The 22556-nt window shown below is 40.8% G+C and overlaps 1 protein-coding gene across 1 annotated transcript; it reads left to right on the forward strand.

Annotated features, from left to right (window-relative positions):
* Positions 1-5188: 5188 nt before the first annotated feature.
* On the forward strand, positions 5189-21957 carry PKNH_1306200 (SICAvar, type I; the record flags this gene model as incomplete). Its single annotated transcript, XM_002260533.2, has 12 exons — positions 5189-5290; positions 5457-6285; positions 14797-14891; positions 15031-15630; positions 15835-16503; positions 16681-17245; positions 17453-17547; positions 17721-18359; positions 18463-19110; positions 19735-20466; positions 20661-21314; positions 21574-21957. 12 exons carry the CDS (start codon positions 5189-5191, stop codon positions 21955-21957), a joined length of 6012 nt encoding a protein of 2003 aa, XP_002260569.2.
* Between the last annotated feature and the right edge of the window lie 599 nt (positions 21958-22556).

Consider the following 22556-nt stretch of genomic DNA (forward strand, 5'->3'; position numbering starts at 1 on the left):
TTTTCAAAGAGTAAAATTAGCAGGAAGGGGAAGAATAAACGCAGGGAAGGTCATGATGACGAAATTTGGCGTGTTAGTAAAATATAAATGTTGAAGGAGAAATCTTTACTTTCCCTTGGATGTGCATAAGCACAGGAATAGAGCGTGGGACAATGTAATGGTGTGGTAAATATTTGTATTAGGGGGGGGGATCTCAATGGCGCGGTAATTGGACTAAATTATGTTTTATTCCCGCGACCATATGTTGCCACGGAAAGCATTGCAACGTTAGCTTCCTTTATCGTAGTAGGTAGATTTATTCAAACAGGAAGAGGTGATAGTATTTTTTTTACCGTATATGTTTGAGGAATGATTAAAAAAAAATGAATAGCTCCCTCCTAATGCAGATCCTTTCTAAAGTATACATACCAAGGGGGGAGGGGGACGTGACCTGCAGGCCCTATGGACTGCTGTACATAAGTGCACATATCAATAGGGGAGTGTGCATTCATCGGTAGAGTAGGACGCGGAATCCGTCGAACTCCGTCCGGCCCAAATTTATTTGCTTATTATTTTAAATTAAAAACGTTTTTATTTTTTTTTTTTTTCTTTCCTTTTTTCCTTTCAAATTTTCACCTTGTCCTATTCTCCTTATATGGAATACCGATTTTCCAGTTTAGTTGTATGCGAGGAGTTCTTCCTCCTCTTCTTCCCCCTTAAAGCAGCTAAAGCTAATCCCTGAAACCTTATTCCAACACCCCTAAAACCTTACTCCTATACCCTTGAAACCTTATTCTTATACCCTCGAACCTTATTCCGATACCCATAAAACTTTATTCTAATACCCATACAACCTTTATTCCAGCACCTTGACAACCTTCTTCCAACACCCTTACAACTTTATTCTAACACCCCTACAACCTTTATTCCTAAACCCGGAATCTGAATTCTAACACCCCTGACAACTTCCTCCTAAGCCCGGAATCTAACTTCTAGCACCCCTACGACCCTTATTCCTAAACCCAGAATCTGACTATTGACACCCCTACAACCCTAATTCCAACACCCTTACAACCTTCATTCCAACACCGCAACAACCTTCATTCCAACACCACAACAACATCATTCTAACATCCCCAACAACATCATTCCAACATCCCCAACAACATCATTCCAACACCCCAACAACCTTACACCTAAACCCGGAATCCGAATGTTGACACCCCTAGGAACCTTCTTCCTAGAACGGAAATTTGAACCCGAAACCATAGAAACCTAGAACCTGGATCATGAACCTCTGAACGATGGAAACTGTGAAAGCGCTGAAAACCCTAAAAACCCTTAAAACCCTTAAAACCGTGAATGTTGGAAAACGCCTTTTTTTTTTTTTTATTGTACATACTCCTGCTATGGTGTACATGTTACTAATGCAATTAGTTTGCATATATATGTGTGTAGGTTTTGGTGAGGGTCAAAGGGGGGGAGATGGGGCAAGGGTGTAGATGTTTGTGATGGTCAAGGGGGGGGGGAGATCGACAAGGGTGTAGGTCTTGGTGACGGTCGTGGGGGGGAGATGGGACAAGGGTGTAGGTCTTGGTGAGGGTCAAAGGGGGGAGTCAGACAAGGGGAGTCGGACAAGGGGAGTCGGACAAGGGGAGTTGGACAAGGGGAGTCAGACAAGGGGGATGGGCCAAGGGGAGTGGGTAAAGGGAGATGGTCAGGGAAGAGTGTTTACGGGAGGAAGGAAGGAAAGGGTCCTTAAGGGGGGGGGTTAAGGAAAGGAAGAGTCTTTAGGGGTAAGGAAAGGTTCTTTTCTAGGTTATTAGAACAACAATGTGGCCTAGCACTTAGCCACCCTAAGGGGGGGAAAGGGAAAGGATTCTTATGGGGGGAAGGAAGGAAAGGAGGTTGCTTAGGGGGAGGGAGGGAAAGAGTGTTTAGGGGGGGGATAGGGAAAAAGTGCTTAAGGGGGGGGTAAGGAGAAGGAGTGTTTAGGGAGGGGGTAAGGAAAGAGTGCTCAGGGTAGGGAGAAGGAAAAGGGTGTTTAGTGGGGGGGAAGAAGAAAGACTGTTTATGCGGGTAGTGAAAGAAAGAGTGTTTAAGGGGGTGGGGAAGGAGAAGGAAGGGGTGTTAAGGGGGGGGGAAAGGAAAGACTACTTAGGGGTAAGGAAAGACTACTTGGGGGTAAGGAAAGACTACTTAGGGGTTAGGGAAGACTACTTAGGGGTACGGAAAGACTACTTAGGGGTAAGGAAAGACTACTTAGGGGTAAGGAAAGACTACTTAGGGGTAAGGAAGGACTACTTAGGGGTAAGGAAAGACTACTTAGGGGTACGGAAAGACTACTTAGGGGTAAGGAAAGACTACTTAGGGGTAAGGAAAGACTACTTAGGGGTAAGGAAGGACTACTTAGGGGTAAGGAAAGACTACTTAGGGGTAAGGAAAGACTACTTAGGGGTATAGAAAGACTACTTAGGGGTATAGAAAGACTACTTAGGGGTAAGGAAAGACTACTTGGGGGAAAGGGAAAGAGTGTTTAGGGGGGGATAAGGAAAGGGTTACTTAGGGGGGGAAAAGGAAAGAGTGTTTAGGGGGGGATAAGGAATGACTGCTTAGGGGAAGGAAAGGAGGAAGGTTTAGGGGGGAGGAAAAGGAAAGAGTTGTTTAGGGGGGAGGAAAAGGAAAGAGTGTTTAGGGGGGGGGAAAAGGAATGAGTGTTTAGGGGAGGGGGAAAGGAAAGAAGGTTTAGGGGGGGAAAGGAAAGAAGGTTCCTTAAGGGGGGTAAAGGAAAAGGAAGGTTTTCAAGGGAGAAGAAAAGGAAGGTTCAGTTCCCTCGGTTATTAGAACAGTAGTGTGGCCTGGTGTTTAGCCAAATTAAGGGAAGAGATAGAGGATTTTCAGAGGGGTAAGAAAAAGGAGGTTCCTTAAAGGTGGGAAGAAAAAGAAGGTTTCTTAAAGGGGGAAAAGAAGAAAGAAGGTTTCTTAAGGGAAGGAAAAGAAGAAAGAAGGTTTCTTAAAGGGGGAAAAGAAGAAAGAAGGTTTTTTATGGGGGAAGAAAGAGAAGAAAGAAGGTTTCTTAAAGGGGGAAAAGAAGAAAGAAGGTTTCTTAAAGGAGGAAAAGAAGAAAGAAGGTTCCTTAAAGGGGGGGTAGAAAAAGAAGTTTTCTTAAGGAGGAAGGAAAAGAAGAAAGAAGGTTTTTTAAGTTAAGGAGAAGAAGGTTCCTTAAAGGGAGAGAAGAAGAAAGAAGTTTTAAAGAGGGAAAAGTAAAAGAAGGTTTGAAGGGAAAAAGAAAGAAGGTTTCTTAAAGGAGGAAGAAAAAGAAGAAAGAAGGTTTCTTAAGGGGGAAGAAAGGAAAAGGTAGGTTTAAAGGGGTAAAAGAAAGAAGTTTTAAGGGGAAGAAGAAGATTCTTTCCTAGGTTATTAGAACAACAATATGGCCTGGTGTTTTAGCCACCTTTAGGGGGGAAGAAAAAGAATCTTTTCCTTTTTTTTAAGGTGTTTTAAAGGGGGAAAACAAACAGGGTTTTACAGGTAAGGAAAGAAGGTTTCTTAAAGGAGCAAGAAAAAGAAGGTTTTAAAGGAGAAAAAAGAAAAAAAATTTTGGAAGGGGGGAAAGATAAAGAAGGTTCTTTTTTAGGTTATTAGAACAACAATATATGGCCTGGTACTTAACCACCTTAAGGGAGGGAAGAAGAAGTTGAAAATTTTTTTTTTTTTTTTTTTTTTTTCCTCTGAGGAAAAGAAAAAGAAGGTTTAAAAGGGGGAAGGAATATAGGAAGGAAGGTTCTTTTTCCTCGGTTATTAGAACAATAGTGTGGCCTGGTATTTAGCCACCTTAAGGGAAGAAAAAGAAGGTTTTCAAAGGGAAGGAAAAGAAGAAAGAAGTTTTCTTAAAGGAGGAATGAAGAAGAAGGTTTCTTGAGGAAGAAAAAGAAGGTTTTAAACGGAATAAAAGAAGGTTCATTAGAGGGGGTAAAAGAAAGAAGGTTTCTTAAAGGGGGAAAAGAAGGAAGAAGGTTTTCAAAGGGGGGGAAGAAGAAAGAAGTTTTCTTAAAGGAGGAAGAAGAAGGAAGGTTTTCAAAGGAGAAAAAAGAAAGAAGGTTTAAAAGGGGGAAGAAAAAGAAGATTTAAAAGGAGGGAAAGAAGAAAGAAGGTTTCTAAAGGGGGAAGGATGTAAGAAGGTTCTTTTTCCTCGGTTTAGGGATAGAACAATAATATATGGCCTGGTGTTTAGCCACCCTTAGGGGAAGAAAGAATCTTTCATTTTTTTAGGTATTTAAAGGGGGGAAGATAAGAAGAAGGTTTTCAGAGGGAAGGAAAAGAAGAAAGAAGGTTTTAAGGGGAGAGAAGAAGAAGGAAGGTTTTCAAAGGGAAGGAAAAGAAGAAAGAAGGTTTTTAAAGGAGAAGAAAAAGAAGGTCCCTTAAGGGAAGAAAAAGAAGGTTTTCAAGGGGGAAGAAAAAAGAAGGTTCTCTGAGGGGGGAAGAAAAAGAAGGTTCCTTAAAGGAGGAAGAAAAAGAAGGTTAAAATTTCGTTTGAGGGAAGAAAAAGAAGGTTTCTTAGGGGAGGAAAGAAGAAAGAAGGTTTTCAAAGGCAAGGAAAAGAAGAAAGAAGGTTTAAAGGGAATGAAAGGTTTGTATGAAGGAGGGAAAAGAAGGTTTCTTAAGGTACAAAGAAGGAAGGTTCCTTAAGGGAAGAAAAAGAAGTTTTAAGGAAGGAAGAATGAATGAAGGAAGGTTTAAGGAAGGAAGAGTAAGGAAGGTTTAAGGAAGGAAGAGTAAAGAAGGAAGTTTCAAAGAAGGAAGAAAAAAGAGAATGTTTTAAGGAAGGAAGAAAAAAGGAAGGTTTTAAGGAAGGAAGAAAAAGAATGGTTTAAGGAAGGAAGAATAAAGAAGGAAGGTTTAAGGAAGGAAGAAGAAAAGAAGGAAGAAAAAGGAAGGTTTAAGGAAGGAAGAGAAAAGAAGGTTTAAGGAAGACTAAAAGAACGCAGGTTAAAGGAAGGAAGAGTAAAAGAAGGAAGGTTTAAGGAAGGAAGAGTAAAAGAAGGAAGAGTAAAAGAAGGAAGAGTAAAGAAAGAAGAAAGGAATAAAAAAGAAGGGGGAAAAAATATTCTTTTCTTTTCTTCCTTTTTTTTTTTTTTTTTCCTTCTTAATTCTATATATAATATATATATATATATATTTTTTCTTTTTTGGGCGACGAAGACACACAATGACGACAGCATCAACATCGGGCAATGGTGGATTGTTGCAGGGTTGGTTGGAGAAGTTGAGGGAGGGTGGGAAATTGACGAGTGATGCCACCACCATTACAGTAAGTGAATACATATATATACATATATATATACCATATACGCGCATATATATATATATGTATGTGTATATGTACGTACGTATGTATATATGTATATATGTATATGTATATATTTATATATATTCCCCTTCCTTCCCTTCTTTTTTTTTCTCCTCTCCTCTTGCAGGACAAAATGAAGAATGATTTTGATGAAGCATGGAATAAGCTGAAAAGTAGGTTGAACGCGGGGGAGTCAAAGGAAATACAGAGCCTCTGTGCGGACGCAAAAAACCTTGTGAAGGAGGGGGGACCTGGGAAGAATGTGTATTTGCAGGAATTATGTAAAGCTGCCGTTGTAGTAAGATATTTCATGAGTGGACTGACGTCACAGTACTATAGCGTGAGCCCCGAAACAGGCATTAAACCACATGAGTGGTATCCACGTTGTATTGTTGGCGCATTGGCCTTAGCCGAACTGTATGGAGATCACTGTAAATTGGATGAAGTTGTACAGCAAATATCGCTCAAAGTGGAAGAAAAATTAGGGGAACATTTGGGGAAAAAGAACCTTGAGCACCAACTGAATAAATGCAGTACAGTAGGTATCGAAGATGTACTCATTGGTAAAGCAGTTCTAAGCAATACAATCAAAGAATGGACACATGCAGGGAGGGAGGCGGCCCGTATGTCAAACTGGAACGGGGGCCCGTGGAGGGTGAGACTTCCAGGGAGGTATTGGTCACACGTCTGTAAACAGCCGCCGGGGCAGCCCCATATATCGGATTCCGAAAGGAAGAAGGAATATTTAGAAGAAAATAAAGGAAGTATTGTATCATTCTCCGGAATGGGCACAACTGAGAATAAGGGAGCAATAATGGATGAATTAGTAAGTGATAAAGAGTCATTAACACTGAAAGATTTTAAAACACTATTGCAAGAATCTATTAGTCATGGGAATACTCCTAACGCGGACAGCATAGTCAAAAACTTAAAGGAGAAAGTTCAAGGAAATCTAGGTAAGTTTAGAAGTAAAAAACAAAAATAATTGAAAAAAATAAATTCTAAGGAGGAATTAGGAATATGGAATGAAGGGAAAAATAAATAGGTCTTTAATGGAATAGAAGTAAAAGGAATAAAAGAGAAAAGGAAAAAGAAAAAAAAAAAAAAAAAAAAAAGGAATAAAAGATTTCGCATTTTTAGGTTGCGGGATTTATAATATTTTTACGGTGTATATGTGTAAGATTTCGCATTTTTTGGTTGCGGGATTTATAATATTTTACGGTGTATATGTGTAAGATTTCGCATTTTTAGGTTGCGGGATTTATAATATTTTACGGTGTATATGTGTAAGATTTAGCATTTTCAGGTTGCGGGATTTATAATATTTTACGGTGTATATGTGTAAGATTTCGCATTTTTAGGTTGCGGGATTTATAATATTTTACGGTGTATATGTGTAAGATTTAGCATTTTCAGGTTGCGGGATTTATAATATTTTTACGGTGTATATGTGTAAGATTTCGCATTTTTAGGTTGCGGGATTTAATATTTTTACGGTGTACATGTGTAAGATTTCGTATTTTTAGGTTGCGGGATTTATAATATTTTACGGTGTATACGTGTAATATTTCGCATTTTTAGGTTGCGGGATTTATAATATTTTACGGTGTGTATGTGTAAGATTTCGTATTTAGGTTTGCGGGATTTATAATATTTTACGGTGTATATGTGTAAGATTTCGCATTTTTAGGTTGCGGGATTTATAATATTTTACGGTGTATATGTGTAAGATTTCGCATTTAGGTTGCGGAATATAATATTTTAGGTGTATATGTGTAGGATTTCGCATTTTTAGGTTGCGGGATTTATAATATTTTACGGTGTATATGTGTAAAATTTCGCACTTCAGGTTTGCAGGATTTAATATTTTACGGTGTATATGTGTAAGATTTCGCATTTTTAGGTTGCGGGATTTAATATTTTACGGTGTCCATGTGTGAAATTTCGCACTTCAGGTTTGCAGGATTTAATATTTTACGGTGTATATGTGTAGGATTTCGTATTTAGGTTGCGGGATTTAATATTTTCACGGGTGCATGTTTATTATTTCACATTTAGGTTGCAGGATTTAATATTTTACGGTGTATATGTGTAAGATTTAGTATTTTTAGGTTGCGGGATATAATATTTTACGGTGTATATGTGTAAGATTTCGCATTTTTAGGTTGCGGGATTTATAATATTTTACGGTGTACATGTGTAAGATTTCGAATTTAGGTTGCGGGATTTATAATATTTTACGGTGTCCATGTGTAAGATTTCGCATTTTTAGGTTGCGGGATTTATAATATTTTTCGGTGTATATGTGTAAGATTTCGCATTTTTAGGTTGCGGGATTTAATATTTTTACGGTGTACATGTGTAAGATTTCGCATTTTTAGGTTGTGGGATTTATAATATTTTACGGGATGTATGTGTAAGATTTCGTGTTTAGGTTGCGGGATTTAATATTTTACGTGGTATATGTGTAAGATTTTTGGCATTTTTAGGTTGCGGGATTTATAATATTTTTACGGTGTATATGTGTAAGATTTCGCATTTTTTGGTTGCGGGATTTATAATATTTTTCGGTGTATATGTGTAAGATTTCGCGTTTTTAGGTTGCGGGATATAATATTTTACGTTGTCTCGGGATTTATAATATTTTACGGTGTATATGTGTAAGATTTCGCATTTTTTGGTTGCGGGATTTATAATATTTTTCGGTGTATATGTGTAAGATTTCGCACTTAGGTTGCAGGATTTAATATTTTACGTTGTATGAGTAATTTAATATTTTACAGTGTATGTGGGATTTAATATTTTACGGTGTATGCAGGATTTAATATTTTACGGTGTACATGTGTAAGATTTCGTATTTAGGTTGCGCGATTTAATATTTTTCGGTGTATATGTGTAAGATTTTTGGCATTTTTAGGTTGCGGGATTTATAATATTTTTACGGTGTATATGTGTAAGATTTCGCATTTTTTGGTTGCGGGATTCCATAATGGAAGTTATAATTTTAGGGTGTAAGGACAACAATATATGGTCTGGTATTTAGATTTTTTAAGGGATGAATCTTTTTTTTTTTTTTTTTTTTTCTTCCATTTGTGTATGTGTGAATAACGCTGCAGGAAAGGAAAAGAACAATCCCAAACGAGGGGACGCGGAAGGAGAAAGAAGAAAAAAAAAAAAAAAAAAAAGGAAAAGTCCTTAACCTTTTCAAAGAAATATTTACATATTTACAAAGAAATTGGGCGAAAAAATTATAAAAATTATGAAGGCAAAATTTTTGTAACAAAAAAAAAAAAAAATTCAATGAACATTTTTTTAATTTTCACCAAAAAAAAAGAAAAAAAAAGGAATGTTACAAACAAAATAAGAAATAAAGGTGAAAAAGAGAAATTTTTTTTTTTAAAGGTCTAATTATATGAATGTTTAGCGTTCTTCCACACATTTTGCGCGAAACCGTAGTATAGTAGTCCGCGCGCTCGCGCGCGGATGTCCCATACACTTTTTTTACGAGAACAAGATATAACACCTATTGGGGGCAACTCTCAAAAAAGGAATAAAAAAAAATTTTAAGGAAAAAAAAAAAAAAAAAAAAAAAAAAGAAGAAGAAGAAGAAGAAGAAGAATGAAAAAAAATTGGGGGGATGAAGATGGAGAGGTTGTGCGGTGTGAGAGACCAGATTCCGGTTCAGGAGTAAGGTTGTAGGGGTGATGGAATAAGGTTTTAGGGGTGTTAGAATTCAGATTCCGGTTCAGGAGTAAGGTTGCAGGGATATAAGAAGAAGGTTGCAGAGTATAGGAGTAAGGTTCTAAGGGTATAGGAGTAACGTTTTAGGATATAGGAGGAAGGTTGTAGGGGTGTCACAAGTCAGATTCCGGGTTTTAGGGCCAAGGTGTCAGGGTGCCAGAACTTAGATTCTGGGTTTAGGAGTAAGGCGTCAGGGTGTTAGAACTTAGATTCCGGGTTTAGGAGGAATGTTGTATGGGTGTTAGAATGAGGTTTCAGGGGTGTTGGAATAAGGTTTCAGGGTGTTAGAATTCAGATTCCGGATTTAGGAATAAAGTTGTAGGATATAGGAGTAATGTTGTATGGGTGTTAGAATGAGTTTTCAGGGGTGTTGGAATAAGGTTTCAGGGTGTTAGAATTCAGATTCCGGCTTTAGGAATAAGGTTGTAGGGCTGTTAGAAGTCAGATTCCAGGTTTAGGAAGAAGGTGTCAGGGTGTAAGAACATAGATTCCGGGTTTAGGAAGAACGTTTTAGGGGTATAGGAAGAGGGTTCCGGGTTTAGGAGTAGGGTTCCGGGTTTAGGAGTAGGGTTCTGGGTTTAGGAGTAGGGTTCCGGGTTTAGGAGCAGGGTTCCGGGTTCAGGAGGGAGGTTTTAGGGTTATTAGAACATAGATTGCGGGTTTAGGAGTAGGGTTCCGGGTTTAGGAGTACGGTTCAGGTTTTAGGAGTAAGGTTCCAGGGTTTTGGAGTAAGATTCCGGGGTTTTGGAGAAAGGTTCCAGGGTTTTGGAGTAAGGTTCCAGGGTTTTGGAGTAAGGTTCCAGGGTTTTGGAGTAAGGTTCCAGGGTTTAGGAGTAGGGTTCCGGGTTTAGGAGTAGGATTCCGGGTTTAGAAGTAGGGTTCCCGGTTTAGGAGTAGGGTTCCGGGTTTAGGAGTAGGGTTCCGGGTTTAGGAGTAGGGTTCCGGGTTTAGGAGTATAGTTTCAGGGTATAGGAGTAGGGTTCCGGGTTTAGGAGTAGGGTTCCGGGTTTAGGAGTAGGGTTCCGGGTTTAGGAGTAGGGTTCCGGGTTTAGGAGTAGGGTTCCGGGTTTAGGAGTAGGGTTCCGGGTTTAGGAGTAGGGTTCCGGGTTTAGGAGTAGGGTTCCGGGTTTAGGAGTAGGGTTCCGGGTTTAGGAGTAGGGTTCCGGGTTTAGGAGTAGGGTTCCGGGTCCTGGAGTAAGGTTTTAGGGGTATAAGAGTAAGGTTTCAGGGGTATAGGAATGAGGTTTCAGGGTATAGGAGTAGGGTTCCGGGTTTAGGAGTAGGGTTCAGGGTATAGGAGTATGGTTTCAGGGTATAGGAGTAGGGTTCCCGGGTTTAGGAGTAGGGTTCCGGGTTTAGGAGTAGGGTTCCGGGTTTAGGAGTAGGGTTCCGGCTTTAGGAGTAGGGTTCCGGGTTTAGGAGTAGGGTTCCGGCTTTAGGAGTAGGGTTCCGGCTTTAGGAGTAGGGTTCCGGCTTTAGGAGTAGGGTTCCGGCTTTAGGAGTAGGGTTCCGGGTTTAGGAGTAATTTTCCAGGGTTTAGGGTTCAGGGTTCAGGGTTCAGGGTTTAGGGTTCAGGGTTCAGGGTTCAGGGTTTAGGGTTTAGGGTTTTAGGGTTCAGGGTTCAGGGTTTAGGGTTTCGGGGTTTAGGGTTTCGGGGTTTAGGGTTTCGGGGTTTAGGGTTTCGGGGTTTAGGAGTAGGGTTCCGGGTTTAGGAGTAGGGTTGTAGGGTATAGGAGTAAGGTTTTAGTGTATAGGAGGAAGGTCTTAGGGGTATAGGAATAAGGTTTCAGGGTGTTGGAATAAGATTTCAGGGTATAGGAATAAGGTTCCAGGGTTTAGGAATAAGGTTCAGGGGTTAGCTTTAGTTACTTTAGGGGAGGGGGAGGAAAAACTCCTCGCAGACAGGGACTATATACAACAACGACCGGATGGTATGAAGCGGATGGTATGAACCGGATGGTAGTAATCGGATGTTAGGAACCGGATGGAATGAACAGGATGGTATGAACTGGGTGGTAAGGAACAGGATGGTAGGAAGTGGATGGTAGGAACCGGATGGTATGAACCGGATGTTATGAACCGGATGGTATGAACCGGATGGTATGAACCGGATGGTATGAAGCAGATGGTGGGAACAGGAAGTTTGGGAAGTGGATGGTGGGAAGTGGATGGTAGGAACCGGATGGTATGAACCGGATGGTATGAACCGGATGGTATGAACCTGGATGGTATGAACCTGGATGGTATGAACCGGATGGTAGGAACCGGGTGGTATGAACCGGATGGTGGAGACTCGATGGTGGAGACTCGATGGTGGAGACTCGATGGTGGAGAGTGGATGGTGGAGACTGGATGGTGTTAACTGGATGGTAGTAACTGGATGGTGGAGACTGGATGGTGGAGACTGGATGGTGGAGACTGGATGGTGGTAACTGGATGGTAGTAACTGGATGGTATGAACCGGATGGTATGAACTGCATGGTGGGAACTGGATAGTAGGGACTGGATGGTGGGGACTGGATGGTGGGAAACTGGATGGTGGAGACTGGATGGTGGAGACTGGATGGTGGAGACTGGATGGTGGAGACTGGATGGTGGAGACTGGATGGTGGAGACTGGATGGTGGAGACTGGATGGTATAAACCGAATGGTATGAACCAGATGGTATGAACCGGATGGTATGAACTGGGTGGTGGAGACTGGATGGTGGAGACTGGATGGTGGGGACTGGATGGTGGAGACTGGATGGTGGAGACTGGATGGTAGAAACCGGATGGTAGAAACGGGATGGTAGAAACCGGATGGTGGAGACTGGATGGTGGAGAGTGGATAGTATGAACCGGATGGCATGAACCGGATGGCAGGAAGCGGATGGTATGAACTGGATGGTGGGAACTGGATGGTACGAACTGGATGGTGGGAACTGGATGGTACGAACCGGATGGTAGAAACTGGATGGTAGAAACTGGATGGTTTGAACCGGATGGTAGTAACCGGATAGTAGTAACCGGACGGTATGAAGCGGATGGTAGGTACCGGATGGCAGGAGAGCATCCCAGTATCCCTCCCGGGAGGGGAAGAGGAAAAACTCCTCGCAGACAAAGACCGGATACTACGCACTAACCTGATGGTAGTAATCGGATGGTAGTGACGGGATGGTAGGAACCGAATGGTAGGAACGGGATGGTGGGGATAGGATGGTAGTAACCGGATGGTATGAAGCGGATGGTATGAACTGGATGGTAGGAACCGGATGGTATGAACCGGATGGTATATACCGGATGGTATGTACCGGATGGTACGAAGCGGATGGTATGTACCGGATGGTAGGAACTGGATGGTAGTAACCGGATTGTAGGAACGGGATGGTAGGAACAGGATGGTAGGAAGCGGATGGTGGAGACTGGATGGTGGACACTGGACGGTGGAGACTGGATGGTGGAGTATGGATGGTGGGGACTGGATGGTAGTAACCGGATAGTAGGAACTGGGTGATGGGAAGTGGATGGTGCGAAGTGGATGATATAGACCGGATGGTAGGAACGGGATGGTATGAACCGGATCGTGTATACCGTTTGGTGGGAACAGGATGGTGGGTACTGGATGGTGGGTACTGGATGGTGGAGACTGGATGGTGGAGACTGGATGGTAGAAACCGGATGGTATGAACCGGATGGTATGAACCGGATGGTATGAACCGGATGGTGGGGACTGGATGATGGAGACTGTATGGTGCAGACTGGATGGTGGAGACTGGATGGTGGAGACTGGATGGTGGATACTGGATGGTAGTAACCGGATGGTACGAACCGGTTGGTATGAACCGGATGGTATGAACCTGGATGGTATTGACCGGATGGCAGAGACGCATCCCAGCATTCCTCCCGGGAGGGGTAGGTAAAACTCCTCGAAAACGGTGACTGGATACGGCAGCAACCGGATGGTATGAACGTCATGGTAGTAACCGAATGGTAGTAACCGGATGGTGGAAACTGGATGGTAATAACCGGGTGGTATGAGCCGGATGGTAGGAACCGGATGGAATGAACCGGATGGTATGAACCGGATGGCAGGGAAGCATCCCAGCATCCCTCCCGGGAGGGGTAGGTAAAACTCCTCGAAGACGAAAAACCGGATACGACACAACATCCGCATGGTGGGAATTGGATGGTATGAACTGGATGGTATAAACCGGATTGTATAAACCGGATGGTAGTAACCGGATCGTAGTAAGCGGATGGTATGAACCGGTTGGTATGAACCGTATGGTATGAACCGGATGGTATGAACCGGATGATATGAACGGGATGGTATGAACCGGATGATATGAACCGGATGGTGGTGACCGGATGGTGGGAACTGGATGGTAGGAACCGGATGGTAGTAACCGGATGGTAATAACCGGATGGTAGTAGCCGGATGGTAGCAACCGGATGGTAGTAACCGGATGGTAGGGACCCGATGGTAGGAACAGGATGATGGGAACTGGATGGTATGAACCCGATGGTAGGAACAGGATGGTATGAACCGGATGGTAGGAACAGGATGGTATGAACCTGGATGGTATGAACCGGATGGTATGAACCAGATGGTATGAACCGGATGCTAGAAACCGGATGGTATGAACTGGGTGGTATGAAGTGGATGGTAGGAACTGGATCGTATGAACCGAATGGTAGGAAGTGGATGGTGGGAACTCGACGGTAGAAACTGGATGGCGGGAAGCGGATGGTATGAACCGGATGGTGGAGACTGGATGGTGGAGACTGGATGGTGGAGACTGGATGGTGGAGACTGTATGGTGGAGACTGGATGGTGGGAACTGGATGGTGGGAACTGGATGGTGGGAACTGGATGGTGGGAACAGGATGGTGAGAACCGGATGGTAGTAACGGGATGGTATGTACCGGAATGTAGTAACCGGATGGTATGAAGCGAATGGTATGAATCCGATAGTGTGGACCGGATGGTAGAAACCGGATGGTAGAAACCGGATGGTAGGAACCCGATGGTATGAACCGGATGGCAGGGTAGCATCCCACCATCCCTCCCGGGAGGGGGAAAGGAAAAACTCCTCGCAGACAGGAACTGGATACGGCACCAGCCGCATGGTATGAACCGGATGGTATATACCTGATGGTACGAACCGGATGGTATGAACCGGATGGTAGTAACCAAATAATAGGAACGTGATGGTGGGAAGTGGATGGTGGAGACTGTATGGTGGTAACTGGATGGTGGAGATCGGATGGTGGAGACTGGATGGTGGAGACTGGATGGTGGAGACTGGATGGTGGAGACTGGATGGTGGAGACTGGATGGTGGAGACTGGATGGTGGAAACTGGATGGTGGGAACTGGATGGTAGGAACTGGATGGTGGGAACTGGATGGTGGGATGTTTATAGTGGGAACTGGATGGTGGGATGTTTATGGTGGGAACTGGATACTACACTAACCGGATGGCACACTAACTGCAAATTTGGAACAATCCCAAACGAAAAAAGAAAAAAAAAAGAAGGAGAAAAATTTTTCATCGATTGTGAATGACATACATTTACTTAATCTACATAAGTACATACAACATACAACATGCAACATACAACATACATACATACATACATACAAACATACAACATACATACATACAACATACAACATACAACATACAACATATATGCATACATGGCACTTTACATGTCGCATTAATCTTCTTCTTTTCCCGCAGCTGAAGTATGCATGAAAGACAAGGGCAAGAAATTCTGTGATCGCTTGCAATGTGCAGAAAAATATTGGCAATTGACGAAGGAACAGGGCAGCAACGTAAGCAGGGGATGGACTGTCTATATATACACATATATACATATATATATATATATATGTATATGTGTATATATATGTATGTATATGTATATATATATATGTATATATATGTATACATATACCTCCCCTTTCTATATAGAAGGAATTCTGGAAGAACCACGTCAGTGACAAATTGAGCTATCTCTTTAATTCGTCGACTACTAGTAGTGGCACCACAGGTGCGGATTGCAACAACCAGAACCTGGATAATGCAAGCAAAGCAGCATGCAAACATATTACAACATTGTTGCACAAAATGTACACAACCACAAATGGCCCTAACAAATTGTCTGAACAAATTATACAATGTCTTTTGTTAAAAGCTTATGCTGAAAAATTAAAAGAGGAAGCCAAAAAAAAAGGATATTGTGACATGAAGGCGGGTATAGAACATGCTTTCAATCAAAGTAGAAGCATTATGGATAAAATATCTCAATGTGGAACTGGTGCTAATGGCAATAATTGTATTGAATGCACATGGAAGAATGACGACGACTATAACCAACTTGACAAATGCACGATTGGCAGCACCTCTGACAAAGTAAAGTCTAAAGTGGAATCAATGCTCGGCAGCAGCAAAAAAACCAAGGACAGCGGAATACAACAAACCTTGGCTACCTTCAATAAGGGAAATACCTTATGTGAACGTATACAATGTGCAGCGAAGTGGTGGGAAGGGAAAAACGGGGGGAGTGGAAAAGTAAGTGGGCACACACGCCACCTGGTTGGGTAGTAAGGAATGGCAGTTACATGTATACACATATATATATACGTATGCGTATGTGTGTGTATATACATATACATGTATGTATATATATGTACATGTATATGTATATGTATGTATGTATATGTATATATGTATATGTATATACATATGTATATATATATATTACTTCACTTGCAGGGAGACTTCTGGGACAAGAATGTGAAGGCACTGTGGAATGAATTGGCAGGGAAAATGAAGGCAACTAAGGGAACAGGGAATTGGGATTGTAATACAGTGGATAGGGACACTAATAATGAAAGGGCAGCAACTCAGTCTGAACAGACGGCATGCAAATTTTTGCATGCCGGCTTAAACTATCTGTACGATTCGTCCGCGACGACGGCGTCGTCGTCCGGGACGACGACGTCGTCGCCAGACGACATCTTAAAGAACAACCCATCGTTAAGACAAGCGATGGGTTGTTTTTTACTTCATGCTTATGCTAAACACATGAAAGACAAAGCTGTTTGTGACATAGATGCTGGTATACAAACGGCATTCAAACTTGGGGAGGAACTCAGTAGAAGTAGTGGTACTAATGCTAACTGCAGTAATGGAAAATGTATTTCATGCCAATGGAAAGAGCGGGACTATAACCAATGCAAAATTAACACAACTGGCCAGCCCAATGGCGAAGAAAAGAATGTTGAGGAAAAATTGAAGGGCATCGTTGAAAACGACAAGGAGGGCAACATAAAGGCAATGCAAACCAAAATAAATGGAATGACATTATGTCAACGGTTCCAATGTATATCCGAAAGGTGGTTGAAGGAGACGAAAAGCCAGAATAAGGGAACACTGAACTGGGTAAGTAATGGCAGTTTCGTATACGTATATACTTATGTACATACATATATATACGTACGTATGCATGTACATACATATATGTATATACGTATGCATGTGTACACGTACGTATATATACATGAACGTATATGTATGTGTATATATATATATATATATATTTATATTATTTAATTGTAGAAGGAAGTATGGGAACAAGTCAAAACGGAAGCCGCCACACTTGGCGGCGCTCTCAAGGGGGCAACATCTGACGATAAGAAAGGGCAGTTTGAACAGTACTGTAGTGATCTTAAGAAGGTGAATGGGGTACAGAAGGGAAAGGAGGCTTGCCTCCTTATAGCAGCAGGATTAAAAAACCTCGACGACATCACCGACAACGGCGGCACCAACGGTGCCGTTGAGGCATCGTTCAAAAGAACGATGCGTTGTGTTTTATTAAATGCCATTGCAGATAAACTACAAAGTAACGATTTTCCATGTAGAGAGGAAAGGAGTGTAGCGGCAGGGATAGATTATGCTTTTAAGACGAAGAATGATACTATTAAGGATGCAAGTGATGGCTGCAAGGCTGGTAATGATAAGTGTTTTAAGTGTGTTAGGGAGCGCCTCTACACTTGTCAAATTAAAGAAAATAGCAGCACAGCGCTAGTAACGCCGTTAAAGGAGAAAATTGACTCAAAGTTGAAGGAAGAAGATAGTAACAGTAATAGTTCCTTAACGAAGAAATCTCTAACGAAGACCATATGTAAGTAGACACCACCAACACAATCCTACTTCACAATTCCCGCACAACCATCATCATCATCACCATAGCCACCATCGAACCATTCTACTATCATCACCAATTCCACCTTCCCCTCCTTCCTTTCTTTTTATTCCTTTTTCTTCTTTTCCCTTCACCTTTCCACTTCCTTTCCTTCCATTTTCCTTTAACATCTTCCCCTTCCCGCAGGTGGTGGTCAATGCAAAAACATGGGTAGTTTGTGTGCTCGTGCACAATGTGCAGGAGAGCAGTGGCTTGAAGACAGGGGGAAACCCGCAAACGGGGTAAGAGGGGCATGGACAATTACACACATATACATGTATACAGTTACATGTATACATACATACACTTACATGTATACACATATATATATACATATATGTATATACATATATATACTGACATATATATACATATGTACGTACGTATATACATATATATATTACTTCAATTGTAGGATAAAGTGTGGAAGGAAGTCCAAAAGGAAATAACCAACCTTGTCACAGACATATCTACCAATGGGGGCACCGACGCCGACATAGACACTCTGTGCAAGGAGGTTAAATGCCCCAATGGTAATGCAGATGGTTGTGTGAGCAAAGCAACATGCAAACTTATTGTTAAAGCATTGAAAAGTGTACATCAAATCAAGAAAGAGGGAGCAGGTTCAGAAGCGGGCCAAGAGAATAATCGAATATTTAAATCTACTATGCGTTGTGTAATATTGAATGTACTCGCACAGAAATTAAGAGAACAGGCGGAAAAAGGTGGTTATGCTTGTGCCGTGGAAGAAGGAATAAAGGGGGCCTTTGATGCAGAGGAGAAGGAGAGTAATCGAAATAATTGGTGTAATAAGAATGGTAATGAGAAGGGTTCATGTGAGAAGTGTGAGAAACAGGAGTGTGTTGGTACTAAAATTGGGGAAAACATCTACCTATGGTCCAAAGTGATGGAGAAGTTAAACACTGACTCCAACACCAACAACAACAAAATACAACCAACATTATCCAAAATAAATAAGGAAGCCACTTTATGTGATCGCGTGAATTGTATAGTAAACCAATTAAACTCACCTGACGCAAAGGAGGACGCAAAGGTAAGCACAGGAAGAGGATGTCAACACCGTAAGCAGGGGAAGAAAGGAATAATAACAACATATATGCATATATATATATATATATATATTCCTTTACTTACAGAACAAATTCTGGACAAAGGATGGCGAAGTGGGACAACTATGGAATGAATTGTCCGAAGCAATGAGGAAGAGTGGTGGCCAAGAAAACGAAGGTCCATGTGGAATCATGGAAGATGGCACTGCCACTAGAAAAGCTACTGACCCTGAAAAGAAGGCATGCCAACATCTAACAGCAGGTTTCAACAAACTAAAGGAACTTACAACGAATGGATCGCCTAAAATCAATGGCAGCGACATCTTGGATAAGAACCCATCGTTGAAACAAGCGATGGGTTGTTTCCTTCTTAAAGAATATGCAAAACAAATGCAAAAGGACTCTAAATGTGTCATTGATGCTGGTTTAAAAAAAGCTTTTAAGTCATGGAATGATAATAAATCTCCATGCGCGAACAATTTTTCGTGCATTAAATGTGAATGGGAAGAAGAATTGGACAACTGCACAATTAACACAACTAAAACAGATGGCACCGTCACCCAAAAAAAAGTGACGGAAATGTTAAAAACAGTACTTCCAGATAATGACACAACTGTAACTGACGCCCTAAGAGAAATAAATAAAATGCAAAACTTATGCGATTTCATTAGATGTGCCGCACCCAAATGGTTCAAAAACAAAATCGGGAATAAGGGTAGCCCCACGCAGACTTGGGTAAGTATTACTACAAACAACACAACACTTAGGGGGTAGAATGAATAAAAGAAAAAAAAAAAAAAAATTCATATTCCGGGTTTAGGAATAAGATTTTAGGGTATAAGAACAAGGTTGGAGGGTGCTAGAATAAGGCTTTAGGGGTATTGGTATGATGTTCAGGGTATAGAAAGAAGGTTGTAGGGGTATAAGAATAAGGTCTTAGTGGTATGGGAATAAGGTTCTGGGGGTATAGGAGTAAGGTTGTAGGGGTATTAGAATAAGGTTGTAGGGGTATTAGAATAAGGTTGTAGGGGTGTTAGAATAAGGTTGTAGGAGTGTTAGAATAAGGTTGTAGGGGTGTTAGAACAAGGTTGTAGGGGTGTTAGAACAAGGTTGTAGGGGTGCTAGAATAAGGTTGTAGGGGTATTGGAATGAGGTTCAGGGTATAGGAATAAGGTTGTAGGGGTGTTATAATAAGGTTTCAGGGTTCAGGAGTAAGGTTTCGGGGTTAGCTTTAGTTGCTTCAAGGGGGGAGAGAAAAAACACCTCGCAGACAGGGACCGGATACTACACACCAACCGGATACTACACCAACCTGATACTACACCAACTACACATATAACCTTTTCTCTTTTTTTACAGTGTCAATTTTGGGATGAAGGCGTCAAAACAACACTGACGAACTTGTTCACACAAATTCAAAAGGATGGAACAAAGACCAACAAGAATGGTATATGCACCACTTTTGGTGATGGTAATGAACAGAGTGTCGAGAGAAAAGCATGTAATCATATCACGGCAGGATTAGACTACATTAAAAAAATTGGTGCTGCTGCGAAGCAGTCTAATGGTCAAGACAACCAACTGCTTCATCAAGCAGTTGGTTGTATTGCTCTTAACATGTACGCTGATCAAATAATTGCAAAATCGAAAGATATATGTCCCATTGATGAATCTAAAATACAAGATATGTTTAATAAATGGAATGATCGAAATAAAAGTTCTTCGTCTTCGACTCCATGTAATGGTGGTAATAATGGTTGTTTTCAATGTAAGAGAGAACAAATTTCTGCTGATTGCCAGCTGAGCGTCGCAGACGCTCTGGTGGAAACATCAATACCATCACCAAATGGACAAAATTGCAATAAAAACAAAACTGACGCAATTAAAGTCAAAGAACAAATGACCAAACTCCTCGAATCCAACCACCAATCCCAATCCAACACCAACTCCATTAAATCCAACATAACAACCACCTTATCTACTATCACTAACATGACCTCTTCTTTCTGTACTCAACTCCAATGCGCAGCAAAGAAATGGAAATCAGCGAAGAACCAACATAATAGTGGACAAAGCACCGATGTGAAATGGGTAAGGGCGGTAGACAACTACATATATATATATATATATATATATATATATATATATATATATATATATATATACGTGAACATAAATGTATATATATATAAATATGTATATGCATATATATATGTATGTATATACATATGTGTATACATACATATATATTTTTTTTTTGTTTTCTTCTTTTGTGCTATGTTTAGGATGAAATGCTATCGGACATTCAGACTCAATTAACGAAACTTCTGAAACATATGACGCATCCTGATAAGCAGGCTGAAGTTGCCGACCTCTGCAATGACAAAGACGCTAATTGGAAGAATTTAGGCACTAAAGAAAAACAAACAAATAAAGCAGCTTGTTTGCTTTTTTCTGCAGGATTAAAACACATTTATGGCCGCGGTAAGGGCTCTGCTAAGGTCAATGTTAAGGACCCATCGTTTGAACAAACGATGGGTTGTTTATTCCTTAAAGAATATGCAAAACAATTGAAAAAAATGGCAGAAGAACAAAAAAAGTATAAGGTACATCCTAATTGTAGCGTAGATTCGGGCATAGATTACGCTTTTAAACAAAGTAAAGACATTATGCAAGCATCATCTCAATGCAACGGGAATAGTAATAATTCTTGTTTTGTATGCAAAATTGACAAAGATTATGATGATTGCCAAATTGGCCAAGACAAAGTAGGAAGTAAAGTTAATGAATTGTTCAAGAACGACCAAAACAAAGAAAACATGGAAAAAACATTAGAGAATACAGTCTGTCCCATCCTTCTTACGGATATCCTTACCCCTTTTCTTCCTTTGGCTCCTGTCTCTATTGGCCTTTCTGCTATGGCTTATTACCTTTGGAAGGTAAGATAAAAAAAAAAAATTAAAAAAAAAATTAATGAAAAAAAAATATATATATTTTAATGGACAAAATTAATTGTTAAAAGGAAAAAAAATTTTTTTAATGGTTAAAAAAAAAAAACAATTTTAATGGTTAAAAGGAAAAAAAAAATTTTTTAATGGTTAAAAAGAAAAAAAATAAATGTGTAAGAGGAACATTTCACAATCATTAGGGAAAACATTCATTCATTCTTTTTTTTTTTTTTTTTTTTTTTTTTTGTAGTATTTTGGTCCTCTTGGTAAAGGAGGACCACGTTTTAGAAGATCTCCTGCTGAAATTCCTGGTTCATCAGTACAGGAACAAGTCCTTGATCATGTGCAGCAAGATAGTTCACATGAATATCAACTGGTGAAGGAACGAAAACCTCGTTCTGCTCCAACTAGAACGAAACGTTCTGGTCCCGTGAATCGTCGAACGATTATTGAAATTCATTTTGAAGTGTTGGATGAATGTCAAAAAGGGGACACACAATTGAACCAGAAGGATTTTCTGGAACTTTTGGTTCGAGAATTCATGGGATCTGAATTAATGGAAGAAGAACAGGTTCCTATGGAAGGGGTTCCTATGGAAAGTGTTCCAAGTTTAGGTTCCGGGTTTATGGTTTAGGGTTCCGGCTTTAGGGTTCCGGCTTTAGGGTTCAGTGTTTAGGGTTTAAGGTTTAGGATTCAGTGTATAGGAAAACGTATTTTGGGTTCCAGCATAAATTTTCAGCTTTTATGAGTAATGTTATATATTATGGGAGTTAGGTATGAGGGTATAGGTGTGAGGTATCACGGTATAAGAATACCTTTGGGAGTTATAAGAGTAAGGTTTAGGCTATAGGAGTGAGGGTTCCAGGGTGTAGAAGTCAGATTCCGGGTTTAGGAATAAGGTTGTAGGGGTATTATAATAAGGTTTTAAGGGTATTAGAATAAGGTTCTAGGGGTGTTGGAATATGTTTCCGGGGTTAGCTTTAGCTGCTTTAGGGGGGGAGAGGAAAAACTCCTCGCAGACAAACCAAAACCGGAAACTGCAACATCCCGATAGGGCGAACCGCAAACTAAGGACCAACCCGAAACGCATAGAAAAAAAATGCATCCTAAAACAAAAAAAAAATATAACTATTAAATATTATCAGCTCTTATAGAAGTCATATTTCTGCCTCATAACCAACCTTTTGTTCATTACCTTCAGGCCACATTGCTGTACCCCACATGAAGGGCATC

This window comes from Plasmodium knowlesi, assembly GCF_000006355.2.
Source record: "Plasmodium knowlesi strain H genome assembly, chromosome: 13".
NCBI lineage: Eukaryota > Apicomplexa > Aconoidasida > Haemosporida > Plasmodiidae > Plasmodium > Plasmodium knowlesi.